Here is a 15,647-nt window from a genome sequence, read left to right as displayed (position 1 = left end):
AGGAGCTGTGCTCGCATTCTGCCTTCAAGCACTGACCTTGGGTCAGCCTCCATCTCTCCCAGACAGCACATGTGGCTTAATTGTTAGACGCGCTGCTCAGTAAGCTCATCCCAGATCGGTCTGTGGGATCAGAAAGTGCCCTGAGCACGCGGGGACGCTCTGAACGTTCATTTCGCTGGCGGTGAGGTCGTTTTTCCGCTGATGGTGCCATCTGTGCACAAATGTGTCAGGATCCAGACGTGAAATACTGTACCGCCAGACGTATCTCCTAATGAGCACAGCATGGTCTGCTGAAGGCTGCGCTTTTCGGAGCGAAGAGGTCGCACTGCACCCCACCTCATGTGGCGGGTCCCGCAAAGGTTCTTAATTGGGTCGTGTCTCAGTGTCACGCTGGGGACCAGGTGCTTAGACTGCCGGTGCCTCACAGGGACATGCATTGCTTTACTAACCAGTGTTACTGCAACGCCCAAGACGGTCTGCTCATCCACAGACCAGAGCACTGTGCATCTGCGTGAACATGATTGTGCATGTGTGTGCTTCTGTGTATATACTGTATGTATCTATGAGTGAGCGAGGGGGTGAGAGATGGTTTTAAGGTTTGGAGATTTGAAGTTTAGATATCTCAAAATGAGCTTGGTCAAACACTTTCTGTATATTTTATGGAATCTTAGAATTAACCCTAATTTTGAACTGAGAGTCAAATCGGTGATGCATAGTATCCACTGGTATTAATCCATGTCATCTTTAGAGCTTTCTGTTATCTTTTTCCTGTTCTTTTCTGTTCAGCTGAGCCTCTTAAAATGGGGGCACCACATCCAAGATTTAGCAAGGAAAATGGTGCTGAATAATTTAGGCAAGATAGCCAATTCCAAATCTCTGTTAGATTTAAAACTTCCCTTGTCTGTAGAAACTACACTATAAGACCATATTGACATGCTAAATATATTTTCCTCTTTTTCTTCAACCTTCTGTTCATGCATACTTCTCTTGGTTGTCCCTGCCTGATTTGCTCATAATATGCTGCCTAATTTCTGTTGTACCAAATTTTCTGTTATGCCTGAGGTGATTTGTGCTGAAATGAAAGGCAACAGTAATGCCTCACCCTTAAGGCAGTCACAATGCAGTATCTCCAGCGCACAGAGATGGCATTTTACTTGGGTTATACTGCCACCATGTGGAGATGGACTGTATGTATGACTTATATTCATTTCATTCCTCAGTCATCACAGGTGAACTCTCTCTGTCCTTAAATGGCAACTTATGAATCTTGAAAATCTCATTAGAATGTTCCTCATTCTCTGTTCACTCTGTGCTGCAGTGCATGCGAACCGCAGCTGAGATCCAGCCCTTCATGTGACCGGGCAGTTGCTGTTAAAAGAGCCCGTGTATCGGAAACAGGGCCGTATCGGAAACGGGTCCGTCGAACGCGTGGGCGGAGTTAACGCAAGCTCAGTGTGCCGGATCAGCAGAGCCGCCCTGCTCCCCCGTTTATTGTGCTGATGAGACCAGGTCACACGCAGGATGGCTTTGGTTATGAGCACAAAGGCCTCTGAGCGCTCAGTGGAAACTGAGGGCGAACACTGGCTGCTTTTGTTCTGTATTTCCACTCAGACCGCCCCCAGAGCGGAACCGTCTCCACAGCCTGGCACAAGACCCTGAACCTGTGTGTGTGTGTGTGTGTGTGTGTTTACGGCTTTATGTGTGTGCAGAAGATAAAGAGGTTGTGGCCTTTGGAGGCTTGCTGGGAAATCAGATCCCTCTGACAGCACAGGACGCTGCAGCAGGCCTTACACAGCAGAGTGTGGAAACTCCCCTGGGCTTACCAAACCCCCCCCCCGCAGCTGGAGGGGCTGTGCTGGCCATCTGCTTAGCAGACGCATGGCGGGCTGCGCGCAGGTAGCCTGGGCTCTTCTGGTATTCTGTGCAGTTTACTGGAAGGGTGGGGCTCTGGCTGCAGACCATCTGCTCAGGTCCCTGTGGTTTCCTGTAGCCCCCCAACGCTGCACCAAATCTGCCTGTATACAGGCCAAGTCATAAGTGTGGCATCTACTGCAACACCGCCACTGTCATTGTTGTTGATGCTGTCTGTGTAAATGTTGGCTCATCAGCACTTTCTCACAGTACTTAGTGTTTAACCAGCAACATTGCTGGCGCAGTGTGCTAGTGGGTCTCAAGTTTAATGGCCAGGATGCATTGTGGGTAAAATGTGAAGTAACTTCAGTGTCTGCTTTATTGAAGTTGATCATGCTTTGTCACTTGTATAATTTGCATAAAGCTGTGTACCACATGAAAGGTGTAAAAGGCAACAAGGGGGTTTGGCTGGTTATGTGGTGGGCACTTGGTTAGTATGGGGGTTTGCAGACAATTAAATATTCAAATAATTAGTTTCAGTGGCGGCTGGTGAGCTGGAAACATGGGAAGCTGAAACATTACCTTTAAATCTATCATTACTTTCAACCTCTTCCCCTTTACCTTCCTTGATTAACAATGAAACAAATAATTCACACAATAATTGACACCAATGTGTAAACAGAGTAAATGATTACGCTCGCAAAACAGCACAGATTGTCTGTAGTTTGTGTGCTCTTGCGAAAGCTACAGCATGAGTTTATATTTTTCAAATGCTTCTTGCTCTGGAAACACTGAATTTCAGGCTCCAAGCTGAAATGCATCTTAGAAAAAACACATTTTCTTAGTATTTTCTTTATGGTTTCTTTATGATTTTTTTTTCTCACCCAATTTGGAATGATACACTAGACTCATCTCTTCACAAAGCCTCTACGGTCAAGCAGGAGTTGTGAGCAAGCGAGCGCAAATCTCCCATACACTCAGATGCAGCCAGTGGCTGGTTTTCACACTACAAATCCCACAGTGCATCATGTCAAGAGGGAGCCCTGCCAACATATTCACCCCTACTGGTACCGAAACGCAGCTAGTTTGTTCCCTCTTTGTGGGCTGATGGCACAGCTGGGCTTGCAGTGGGGCCCCGCCTAAGCTCTGAACAAGTGCTTTGGCTTTTCTGAGAGAAAATCCCTGGATGCTCTCTAACTGAATGGTCATACAGATGTTTCATCACCAATAAGGAAACATATAATCATGACCGGTTACGGGATTTCTGCACTGTGATTGTGGTGCAGATCTGCTTACAGCCAGATCCAGAACCATTTATATAACAGTGTGCCCCTTACACCAAAACACAGTTTTTTTTTTCAACTTAACACCATACAATCTTGAACCCTATTGGCTTTGCAGTAGTGCAGTGTCATTTTCTTGCATTAGTTTCCCCAGTCAAGTGGTCAGTGTAGAGATGCATATAGTTCAACCATCCAGGAATTTCTGAGGTTCTGACTCAGAAGTTGCCATCTCTGTGTACAGTAAATGTTGTTTTTCCCTTCTGCTAAACCAACATTTTGATCAGTTCCAGAACCATTCTCATAAGCATTGCAACTGCAGATACGATGTGGCTGTCTGAGACCATTTTACTAATCATTACCAGTTATCACAGCAGCATGGTGCTGCATTGTTTTTCTCTAATAAAATCCCTTGGCGAAATGGAACCTTCTGGGATGCGTTTTATATACACATGTAAAATGAGGAAAAGGCAATTTAGCGTTTAGTGTTTTTCCACGTAAACACAATTGGCATAAATTACAGGAAAGAATAATAATCAAAAAAGGAGAATTACTGTATATCAACACACACCATCAAGTCAAACCTTATCACTCAGATGGCTGACAGAGCATGTGTTGATTGCCCAGAACTTCTCCCCACAGGAAATGGCAAAGCGGCTGCAGGAAGAAGAAGAGATGGAGATCAGGAGGCAGAGGCCTGACAGCGGCTGCCATGGCGACACCAGTGACTTCACTCTCACTGAAGGTACTGTTCTGTACGCCGCTACCAGCAAAGAGGTGACATCAAAGAACCAATAGCTTATATTCTGTCTGAATAAAAAACTGAATTATTCTTACTACTGTTAGTATTACTAGTAGCAACACAGTTTTCTCTAATGGCATTTTTGAGGTTACACAATCATCAGAAAAGATAGAAGGTACATTACAAATCAAAATTTTAGTGTGAAAGCCACAGGAAGTTGAAATGTTCTGTGCAGTTTGAAAAGGTCATTGGTACACTCTCGGGAATGAGGAGGCAGCTTATTTGGAGACTGTGCTGTAACTCTAAAGGTGATAATGGAAGCTCTCTTCTGAAAGAGGCTGTCTGTAGACAGGAGCTGTAAAAAGGCAGTCTGGAGTTCTAAATTATGTGAACATACTCAATACTCAGTTTTGTATTGTTGTTTTATTTTTAAATGGAACACATTTAGCATAAAACATCCTGTCACCTCAATCTTTTGGCACAGAATCATCTTTTTAAATGCAGTCGAAAACTCAGCGAGAGTAGTGAGTGAAATCAGTCAGGCCTCCCCTCAGTCTACTGGAGAGCCTCTTTCTAGCGTACAACTTTCACCAAATTGACTTTGACACCGAATTTCCCAGCGCTGCCATTAAAAGCCCTTATCGTGCTTCCATGTGAATGTAAAACCCCCAAAAAAGTACTTGGTCAGCCATACTCACAAGCTTGACAACCATTCATTGACAGTAACAAGGGCCACTGATTTGGTGTTGAGCTCAGCGCTGCACGTCCAGCTGAACATTGTCAAACGCCCCTGGGCTTTTTCTAGAAAACGGTCAATTGAAGCTCCAAACAGATGTATAGGTTGGGTGAGGGTGGCAGCATTGTGCCGCCTCTTCAGTGTGGCGCACAGAAAGACCCCCCAGGGGAGAATGTGCCCGGGGCCCCTGAAACTGAGTGCAAAAAGGGAGCCCATACACAGAGCAGGGCTTGCATGGCCCCTCCGAGGGGGAGAGTTTCGCAGAGGGGATCCCTTCCCTGGGTGCGACGCTGCTGCGATTACAGCTTGTGGGTAAAACAGTGGGTAAATCATGAAAAGCACCGATTTATCAGATCGGGGAAAAGCCCTGCTGGTGCTACATCGGCAGCAGTGTGGTGAGGTTGATGCATGTCCAGTGCATTCAGCGTACACTCCTGGTGATTTCAGAGCTTTGTGATTTTGTGCGTCAGTGGATTAGCATCTCCCTTCAGCACCAGCGTATGCTTGTGACTTCCACTTTAAACATGCTTAGCTGGTGCTGAAGGTGTCAGAGGCACTCAGGGTTGTTCTCAGGAAAAAAAAAAAAAACCCAGGGAAGCAGCCCATGTACCAAGTGCATGTGAATCTTCCCTCTAAGAGTCACGGACTTGCAGTTTTCTTGGTACGCATAACTGGAAACTTTTCCCAGTTTTATTGCTGTACGTACATTTGGAATTCACATCTACTCAACTGCAGAACCTCGGGATGAAAAATTAACTTTTTCTCCAGGGTTCATTTTCAGAGTTCGTTGTCGATAAACGGTATACATTAATGTCAAGTTCCATTTCATTTAATGATACTTGTAAGGTAAACTGCTGGTATTTTTTTTTCAGAGAACAGCCTTAGGTGTCCTTTAATTAATGATTACCTGTGTTCTTGCATCTCAGTAATATAGCTGGAACAAAGCAGGCTTTCAGTGCTAGATAAATCTGTCCCATCGTTTGATGTTTGTGTTTAACCGTCCTTTGGCACTGTGACTTGCTTTGTTACGAATGTGTCATGTGATCTGTTAATAGCACCAGGGGATGGAGATGGCCCTCTGAACAGTGCATGTGAGAATTTGTGCCGAGCTGTGTTCAGTATGTCATCTCTGTGCCTTGCCCTCGTCTGTTGACCGGAGAGTTAAACGCGTCGTCATGACATGTGCTCCAGGGGTCAAGTGAGGTCTGACAGTCCATTGAAATGGACTTCAAAAGCTGCGAATTGCTGCCCAGGTCACATGACCCATTTAGCTGTGAGTCTGTTCACATGCTGACTCAGAACCTCTCTTTCACTGTTTCAGTTAAAAATCGGAACCAATCAATGGCAAAAAAGGATTAAAGTGGGCATGAAACATTTTTACGATTTGTTTTCTTTGAAAAATTGGTGCCCTACTGTACTGTAGTCTCGTAAGACTCGTTTGGAAATAAACATATTTTTTTCGTTCCATTATCCATTGTGCCTTCCAGCACATTTTCACCACAAGCCTCTGTAATAAATAAGCTAGCATAGAATCCCAATTCTAACAGCACATCTTTTTCTGCTTTAAAATGGGCACGGTCTGGATGGCCAATACTGCCCACTGCACTAAATTAAGCTCATTTTACATTTTATAAACTTAAAAAAACCTCAAGCCACATATATTAATATGTATTTTTATTGTCTACGAAGAGCTTTTGTATCAGTGTTGCATGCCCACTTTAAGACACGCAATGTGCAATGATTTAGAAAGAGTTGATTGTCCTGCTTTTTGAAACGCAAATTGAGGGCTGTTCTGGAAAACCGTGTGTCAAATTGAGCCACATCCTGAAATGCGTGGTGTATGATTATTATCAGCAACATAAAAGTGACGTGATTGTCATCAGGCCTGTGATGTCAAGGCTTCCCGGCCAGCAAATGAAAAAATAAAAATTTCCACCACAACCCTCGATTACAGGGGCTTTGTTTCGAATGACTGACGGGAGGTGTTTGCAGGGCAGAAGTGAATCATGTTTGGTTGATTTGAGCACAGTGATTGGTGCTGGTAGGGCGTCAGTGGGCAGGGGAAGGGTGTCATCTACAGAGCGACCCCCGGTGTGCTGGAAGGTTGATTTGATTGCGGTAATCGCGCCAGCAGCGTGTGGTTGTCAAATAGGGGAAACCCGAGGTGGGCGCTTTGGGGTGCTGGGCTCTGTTTCTGATTCTTCCTCCTGCTGCATGGCTTCCTCTTCCTCTGCCTCCATGTCCCTGGACCCTCCCACCCCTCTGCGGTCCCTGCCTCCCTCACCAGAGTGCTCTGTGTGCCAGCTCACCTGCCAGCGTCACAGCTCCCATTTGCTTATTTGTAGTTCTCTCAGCTCTATCTGTTACGGTAAATACTATGAACGCTACGTTCGTGCGCTATTGTAAATAAATGTGCATGTCACTGTCAGACTGCCTTTATGTATGAGAAGGGAGATGGAAACACAAAGACAGTAATGGTGTCTTGCCAGTTTCTTACTGGTTTCTCAATGGATTCTCCATTGAGCATCTTGCTCTAATTCATGCATGTGTTAATGTTGCTTGTATTTGCAGTCAGTACCCCTATGAGTCTGACTGTGTCACTTCCTGTGAATTATGTCTTCCTGTGTTGAATGAGCCCCTTAATCCCCACTGTGGTACCCCCCAGCATTGACACGCACCCTCCGCTTGTGTTTAATGTTTAACCCAGTGCACCTCCACTGACCGCACCTGCCTGACACCACTAACCCTCCCCATCACCCCCCCCCTGCTTTGTGTTTGCATGTTTTGGCTTGATTAAAGAGTATGCCAGTGTACCCGCGCCGCCCTATTCTCCTCGGCCTGCCCACGCCACCACCAGCCCCAGCCCTAGCCCCAGCCCCAGCTCCAGATCCAGCGAGGAAGAAGGGGAGACTCACCGGCCTCCTGCCAGCAGGGGGCGATCTTCTGTCTCTGACACTGACTCTGACTATGCAGAGCCTCCTCCTGAGCCCCGGAACCATGCTCCCCCGAACAACATGGCCCCATGCCAGGCTGACAGACAGACCGATGCCCTGAGACTGATTAGAAACCTACTTAAAGAGTCCTTAGGCCCCAGCTATTGCTTTGACGATGAGGTCTTCCTTAGACACCCTTCTATGCCAGCTCACAGACTGCAGAAGCGGCTTAATACTGCCCCCCCTGCTTACCAGGTCCTTGATTACCACGCGCAGGGAAATGGGCACCACAGTTTCCATGGCAACGTCAGAGCAGGGGAAAGGGACAGCCGGGAAGAGAGGGTCATGGGTTCAGGGAGGAGCAACAGAAGTAGGGACGAGAGATTGCGTAGCAACAGTTACCATGGAGATTTAAGATGGGAAGCGGGAGGAGCCGAAGATTATCGTGGCAGTGCTCAAGACAGAGTCCGCAGGTGGACATACAGAGAGGGAGGGGGGGCCAGGGAGAGGCGTGTCCACTTCCAAGATCAGGGGAGACGCTACAACAGTTACCATGGCGACAGCAGGAGACCAGCAGCAACAGGCAGCCATGATAATTTCGGGGACAGGGGTGTGGCGGCAAGGCGCAGCTGCCGTGGTGACTTCAGGCAGGTGACAGGTGGCAGCAGAGGCTACCACGACAATTACAGGAGCGGAGAAGACGGTGGCCGTCACCACGGTCAGTTCCTACAGAGGAACGTGTCTGCAAGGCGCAGTTACCATGGAGACTTCAGGGGCAGAAGGAGAGATTCGAACAGAGATGATCATAGAGGGTATGATGAAGGGAGCAGCCAAAGTGGGCACAGGGTGAGCTACCGCGAAAACGGTACGATCCAGACAATCCAGGAGGACAGGGTTTACCAGCGGGGCGGTCACCGTGACGATCGTGGCCACGGAGACAGGAGGGAATGGGAGGGAAGGGGACACAGGAGCAGAATGGGGAGAGAGGAGGAGGAGGAGGAGGAGGGCGGGGCTGACGGACGTCACCGTGGCGAGCGGAGGGTGAGGCGAAGCGTGAGCGAGCGCTGGCGGGGGCACGAGGAGGAGGAGCCTGGCTGGGAGGAGGAAGGGGGATTGAGGGAGGAGAGACGGCGGAGCGAAGGAGTCCGGCGCTGTGTCAGCTTCTCCAGTCGCACGGCGCCCCCCGGTGGTGGACACAGGGGAGCAGGTAACACAGCTCCGTGCGCAGCTCTGCGCAGATCCACTGACTCTCCCTGTCTTCATGCTGTGGACCCTGGAAGATGTGGGTTTGCTGTGAGACTTTGCTCTCCACCTTTCTTTCCTGTGTGTCTGTGAGGCAGGCCTCAGATAAATTTCCTGTTTGGTCTGAGTTTTGTTGTTACGGTGGTACTTTGACTGGGGCCCTTGACTGCAGATTTTAGTTTCTGTTCATCAGAAGTGCACTGGGCTGCAGCCAAGAATGCCTGAGACTTTTCACCTCTGCTCTGTAGTCTCTCAGTAACTTTGTCTTTCTTGGTTAAAACTATGATTAACTGTCATGATTATAAATCTGTCTCACCATTTATGGTGAATTGATTGTGTTTATGGGGGCTCATCAGTCCAAAGGCTCCTGTCTGAAGGTCTGAGAGGGTTCTGAGAGCTCCACCTCTGTGCCATCTACAGTGAGATATGAATATCAAACCCCCACCTTATACACGTGTGTTGATGTGTAATGATGTGATGCTGTCGTCACCCGAAGGCAGGTCAGATCCTGATCACACTGAACGGCTGCTGTGGCTGTATTTGTGCAGTCTTACTTCACTAAAATGCTGAAACGCTCGCCTGTTCATGTCGTGATCCCAGCGTAAACACCCCCTCCCCCGGCGTGAACAGCATCCTGAAGCTGTCCCCTCTCACACAGCGGCTGTCGGACGCTTCTGAGGTGTAGCCAGCGCTGCCGCGCCCGGCTGACGGCACTCTCTTACAGGGGCGGCGCCGCGGCAGGACGGGGGCTGCCTGGAACTCGGGGAGCTGGAGCAGGTGCTGCGGGACGAGGAGCTGGCCCGCAGGCTGCAGGAGGAAGAGGAACGACTGCTCAGGAAGGTACGGTGGCGGCTCGCGGGTGGAACCGCACCAGTCATGCGGGTTCCTGTTCTCAGGGGCTTGTTTCGTTTCAGAGCCCGCGGTCCTCGTCCGGCCCGCGGTCCTCGTCCGGCCCTCGGAACTCCGGCGCCAGGGAAGACTTCAGAGCAGCTCAGGTGGCACAGGATGAGGTGGGTGGGGTCTAGAGAAGGAAGGCGGGGCCAGAGGATGGAGGGGTGGCATGTACCTTCCATTTAATGGTATATGTCTAAAAAGAGAGAGTGCTTGAAAGACAGAAAGAAGAAAAACAGGAAATAAAGAGAAAAAGAGAAGCAGGAAAATTTTTACCTGTTCCTCATTGTCGGCTGTTTGGCTTTCCTTTTAGGAGATAGCCCGCTTCATGCAGAGGCAGGAGAGGAGGTCCCAGCACCAGTCATGTGACGTGGAAGGTCAGGGGTCACAGTGGAGCCACAGAGAACCAGGCGATGCCCAGGAGAGAAGATCTGCTCGGGAGAGGAGGGTACTTTCTAAAAAGAAATATGATTCAGTCAGGCTGACCGCAGTCATGATATCGCACTATGAAATTTTAGGAAGTGCAGCGTTTTTGGTTAATTACGCAACATGTTGTATTCATTTCATCTTGACATAAAATTACAGTATTGTGCAAGTAACGAAAACATTTACACCTCATTAAAGGTTTTTAGAGTAAATCAAGTGGTTTCAAATCAAGGCATTTCCTTGTTAAATGTACAGTGCCTTTTTTCTGAAAACCAAACCAGAATGCAGGTGTGTTTTATGCTGTAGAAATAAGGGTGTATTCTGGGTGCTGTGTAAATGAGTGCGTGTTCTGCGTGCTGTGTAAATGAGAGTGTATTCTGAGTGCTGTATAAATGAGTGTATTTTGGGTGCTGTGGAGGAGTGACACACATATCTCACAGCAGGTGGAGCTGCCCCGGACACCTCGCGAGAGGCTGGACTCAGAGGGACTCAACTCACCAGGAGAGGACCTGTCCCCAGACTGCCAGCCCCCCAGCCCCAACTGCACCTCACCGTGAGTCTCAGCCTGGACTTTCCACTGTGTCTCACACACACGTACACACACACACACACTCTCTCTCTCTCACACACACACACACACACACACACACACACACACACACAAACACACACTCTCTCTCACTCACACACACACACACACACACACACACACACACACACTCACAGACACACACACACACACACACACACACACACACACATATTCACTCTCACACACACACACATTCACTCGCGCACACACACACTCACACATACAGACACACACATTTATGTACTCTCTCAAGCACCGAGCTTCTCTCTCTCACACACGCACAGTCACATACACACACATAAGCGCTCTCTTTCAAGCAGTCTCTCTCTCTCTCTGTCATACACATGGAAACACATGCACTCTCTCACATGCTCTAAATGTCCTCCGCATGCGATCGGACACAGCTAAACATAGTTTGCACACGCGCATGCACACGCACACACCTGCGCGCACTTGCACCCACATACGCACGCACTCATTCACACCCGCGTGCATGGCGTTACGCGCTGACGCTGCACAGTCATGCCTTCGGCGCACAGAAAGGGGAAGGCGGGCCGACACGCCACGCGCGGGGCTCCTGCGAGGCGGCCGCTTTAGCGTAAGGGAAACAGTCGCTCAGCGGAAACTTTTACTGTGGTGCGAGACGTGCCGCTGTGGCTTGCGGTGCCCTTGCAGGCTGCGAGAGAGCAAAAGGAGAACCGCGCCGGCGAGGCAGCCGAGACACGACGCTTTTGGTTACTGAATGACACGATAGTGGCTGGTGACCTCACCGGTGATGTCATTGCAGGAACTCCCAGGCCGTGAGGAACATCGCAGAGGAGCTGGACCCGACGTTCAAGCCCAGCCGGAGGGAGAGCAACCCGAGTCAGACCTCTGGTACGGGCCGAGAACGTGCGTCTTTAGTCCCACTACATTTCACAGTCTCTCCTGCTCTCTGAATGAACGTACCTTTACCCCTGTGGGTACTTGGGACAGTCCTTAGAAAGTATTTGGGATGAGTTTTAATTAGCTTTTCCACATTTTTAGAACCTCTTACAGCTGTGGGTGGATTTAAAATGTGTCATTCGGGAGCGCTTTAACATAGCCTGATAATTCAAACTCTAGTGTGCTCGCACCATCAAACGGGAGCTTCAAGCTGTTCACCTTTATCAAATCGATCTGCTGTTGTGACAGTTTTGTAAGTCGGCCTGCTAGGCGCACACAATACAGATATGTTTCAGAAACACTGTCTTTGTGGAATTTACAGAAACCGAGGACACACAAGTATGGAAATATGTGCTGTTTTTAAAAATAAGAGGAGGGGATGCATCCCAGCAATTGTTCCTTTCATTCCCTAGGTCTCTCAACCAGCCCTTCCTCTCACTCCGGTCTCCATGACTACACACAGGAGCCCACCTTTGTCCCACCCACCAAACGGCAAAGCGACAAATCAGGACGGCCCAAATCCAAAGAGAAGAAGGAGAGTTGTAAGCAGCAGTGACCTGCCCCTCCCACGTTGCCACGGCCGCTCTCCAAACCCCTCCCTCGGTTTCCCCCCTCCTCCCCTCCTCGGCAAGCAAGACTATCAGTGGGGGCTCCTTCACTGATCCCAGATCAGCATTTTGGAGCCGGTCAGGGTGTGAGGGAGGGGTTTGGAATGTAGATCTCTCTGGACAGGGCTGCAGCAGTGCAGTGTGGGGGCACAGGCCAGTGGAAATGCACCCTAGGTGGAATATCAAAAGGCCACCACTTTGCGCTGTTCTGGTCATGTCGAGCAGAGATGCACCCTTTTTGAGTCCCCAGCGAGCACTTTTACCCTCAATTTTTTTCATTGGGAAGTTTAGTTTTTGTGCGGTAGAAAATACGAAACTTGACCCAGGAAGTGGGACAGTGAGGTTTTGCCTTTAAAGGGAATAGTTGACAATCTCACATCCAGCCTTTTTTTGTTTTGTTTAGCGTGGAGAAAGTGATTTGACTGCAGTGTTGATCTGCGGAGGTTCATTTCAAACAGCTGGGTACTGACTGATTTTTTTTTCTTCTCTTTCTATGGTTTGTTTGTTTAGAGGCAAAGACTACTGTGTACTTAGTTTCTTCCCTCTGTAACAGATTTCTGAAAGGGACGGTCGTTAGTGAGACCGAACAGCTGGCTCACAGCTGTGCGTCACACCGCTGGGAATGAAAATCTGCACACGGCTTCGCTTCTTTGAAATTGCCGCTGTAGCCGTGTACCTCGAATATCAAGCAAAACTTTGTTCATTTGGAACGAGTGGTAGTCGTTAGCATCGGACTTTTGAGGGGAAGCAGAGTGATTTATTCCATGTCGTTATGTCATCCCCCAGACGTTCTAGTGGCCTTTTGTCAGAACAGTGTCTTACAGTGCAATCATTGCTTTCCCACTTACTTCAAAGCCATATCTAAAAACACACAAATCAGGGAGTACAAGGTGGTTTTGAAAGGATTGTAAGGGACAGAGCTGAAATCTTGGCCACACGCTGTTGGCTGTACAGAGCAATGGCAGAAACACTGAAATACAGCTGTGGTTCAGCTCTCAGAAGTGTGAAGAGGTCCTTCCCACAGTAGGTAGGTGTGCACAGGAGCTCCGTGCGGCGTTTCGGGCTCTGGAGCACCTCCCCTGGGTTCTCCCGCACAGCCCCGGGATCTCCACTCTGAAAGCGCACGCGCTGCGTGCTCAGGCAGCGGTCCGTGACGTCGCCGATAGAGAATCGCAGCTAAATGAGCTCATGTTGAAAACGTCTCCCCCACGACCTATGAGAGCAGAGGGTGATGCATAAGCAGGAGCCTTTACCGTTCTCACCCGCACCCCCACACCCACGTTCCCACGAACCCTACTGCCCACGACCTGAGAGCCACGAGTGACTCACCCCTCTGGGGCTGTAGTAATCCACAGCACACAGTCACTACATGCTGTGATCCCTCTTAAAAGTATTTATTTTATGTTGCTGCTCTATTACCACTGCACCTATGGTCTATTCAGCTAGTGTTCTTTCTGATTCTTCTTAAGCCGACACTAAAATGGATGCAAAATACTGTGTAACAAATGAGAAAGGGGAACATTCCTTAAATTATATATATGAACTTAATATCCCTTCACATCGTGTCCAAACCTGTCTTTTTATTTATATTTGTAAAAATAATTGCCGTATTGTTTGTATGTTGAATGAGACCTGTTTATATCACAACCTGCTCAATATGAACATAATGTGTGTATGCTTTTCTCTCCTACAAATGGCAGCTGCTGTGGAGCAGTTTGGAAATTAAGGAGAACATTTTCCCCCAATGGTTACAATTAGGCTGACAGTTTTACAATATTTTACTTCCCCTCACTTCTGCCTCAGTATGATGCACTGATATGGATGGGAACCGGGATGGAAATTGTTTGTTGGCTATGGTATGTTGAGAATCCCTCTCAGTGTTGCATAGAAGACATTAAGCAAGTTCTCATTATTTGCAGTAGTAACTGGTATTTTTAACACATAAGCTTCATTTGAAAACCAAACCTCACGCTGTAACCTTAACTGCGAACACTCAAAGAACTAGAAGCAAATCTACACTACACTAATCTGTGGCAGATGAAGGCTTGGGAAGATATACAGTGTGTGCACTTTCAAAAGCACTGGGAGTGGTGGAGCTGTGGTTAGGTAAAAGAGGATTCAAACGCTGTAACACTACAGCCTGGCTGCAGACGTGCTCTGCATTGCTGGTGCCACCACACCGACTGTTTCTTTTTTGCCATGTCTTTTTTTTATGTTACAGTTAATAGCACTTGGGCACCCCCATTACCTCACAGAGAAACTGAGCTGAACCAAACTCCCTTCTGTACCCGCATTTTCCCAGAATTTAAACCTTGGCTCTCAATGAAATGGTCTCAAGGGAGATCAGGGGGCTACGCATACCCTGCTCTTTGTCACTGCACTTTCCGCCTTGTAGCTTTTTGTAACCCAGTGTTAAAGTTGACTTCTGTCACCATGAAAGGGACCCCCCCAGGTGTGGACACAGGCAGCCAGTGGAGGCCAGAGAGCCGTCTCTTTTGAGAGTGGAGTTTGGTGCTTGTGTCTGTGTCAGGTCATCTGGGCAGGCTGACTGCAGTGGTTTGAGTGGTGGAATCGCAAGAGCTGTTTAACAAAGTGGGTTTCACTCTGGAAGTGGCACAAAAACACTCCACCTGATAAGTTGGTGTTTATAGGATATACAGCTCATAAAAGCTATAGTTTACTGCAGATGTCTTTGCAATGTATTGTAGTTGCAATCTGCATTTTTTTGTATTCCATTTGTTTTTGTTTTTTTTTTTGCAATTAAAGTTCATTCTTATCTTCTATGGAAATAAAATATTGCTCTGGGCGTCTTTTCTGTGACTATCTGTTAAAGATACAGGGAAACATGCACACATGCCATAGAGATTCTGTTTCATGGTTCATCGCTTATTTTTGATCACATCCTTCTGCAGTTAACCCAGTTTCGTGCTCTGTAACCCGTAACTGTGAAAACATGGTGATTTTAAGTTAGCCAATGAAAACAAAGATATTTCTTAAAAGTAATTTATTACTGTGCTTTATATTATATGAAAACGTGAACATATGACATCATTTATAATACATGAGTATAACAGTGAATTTGCGCTATTGAAAAGAAGCATTTTAGCGTACACAGCACGTAGGTCAGACATTCTGATGATGATGATGATATTTGGGGGTGGAGGTGCTAGCGAGCCTCTGGTTACTCACTCCCACCTCTTACGTGTTGTGGCTCTTAGTAGAGAGCAGCAGAGAGTGAGTGTAGGCTCACTGTGGGCGTAGATGCTGTGCAGCTCGCCCCCACTCCCCCCCCTCCCCCGCTTTCTGCATTGCGCTGAGGGGACTTCCTCCACCTTTCTTCTACTGCTTGAGCCGCAGTCTGTTGTGTCTCTTAGTTTCCTGATTGTCTGGTTCGTTCCAGTCGGCTAGGTCCTGGAGTCAGT

At 48.1% G+C, this 15,647-nt stretch overlaps 1 protein-coding gene across 1 annotated transcript in view; it reads left to right on the top strand.

The window, feature by feature from the left end:
* The window catches only part of LOC118778954 (filaggrin-like), a 29,575-nt gene extending 18,917 nt beyond the window's left edge, over nucleotides 1-10,658 (top strand). Inside the window, exons 6-11 of the mRNA XM_036530756.1 lie at nucleotides 3,774-3,876; nucleotides 7,409-8,749; nucleotides 9,509-9,624; nucleotides 9,699-9,794; nucleotides 9,989-10,123; nucleotides 10,542-10,658. Of these exons, the coding sequence (XP_036386649.1) occupies nucleotides 3,774-3,876; nucleotides 7,409-8,749; nucleotides 9,509-9,624; nucleotides 9,699-9,794; nucleotides 9,989-10,123; nucleotides 10,542-10,658 (1,908 nt within the window). The remainder of the gene's footprint in view (nucleotides 1-3,773; nucleotides 3,877-7,408; nucleotides 8,750-9,508; nucleotides 9,625-9,698; nucleotides 9,795-9,988; nucleotides 10,124-10,541) is intronic.
* Nucleotides 10,659-15,647: the final 4,989 nt, after the last annotated feature.

The sequence above is a fragment of the Megalops cyprinoides genome, chromosome 6 (assembly GCF_013368585.1).
Source record: "Megalops cyprinoides isolate fMegCyp1 chromosome 6, fMegCyp1.pri, whole genome shotgun sequence".
Lineage (NCBI taxonomy): Eukaryota > Metazoa > Chordata > Actinopteri > Elopiformes > Megalopidae > Megalops > Megalops cyprinoides.
The sequence above is the reverse complement of the archived record's forward strand: the minus strand, read 5'-3'. Positions and strand labels throughout refer to the sequence as shown.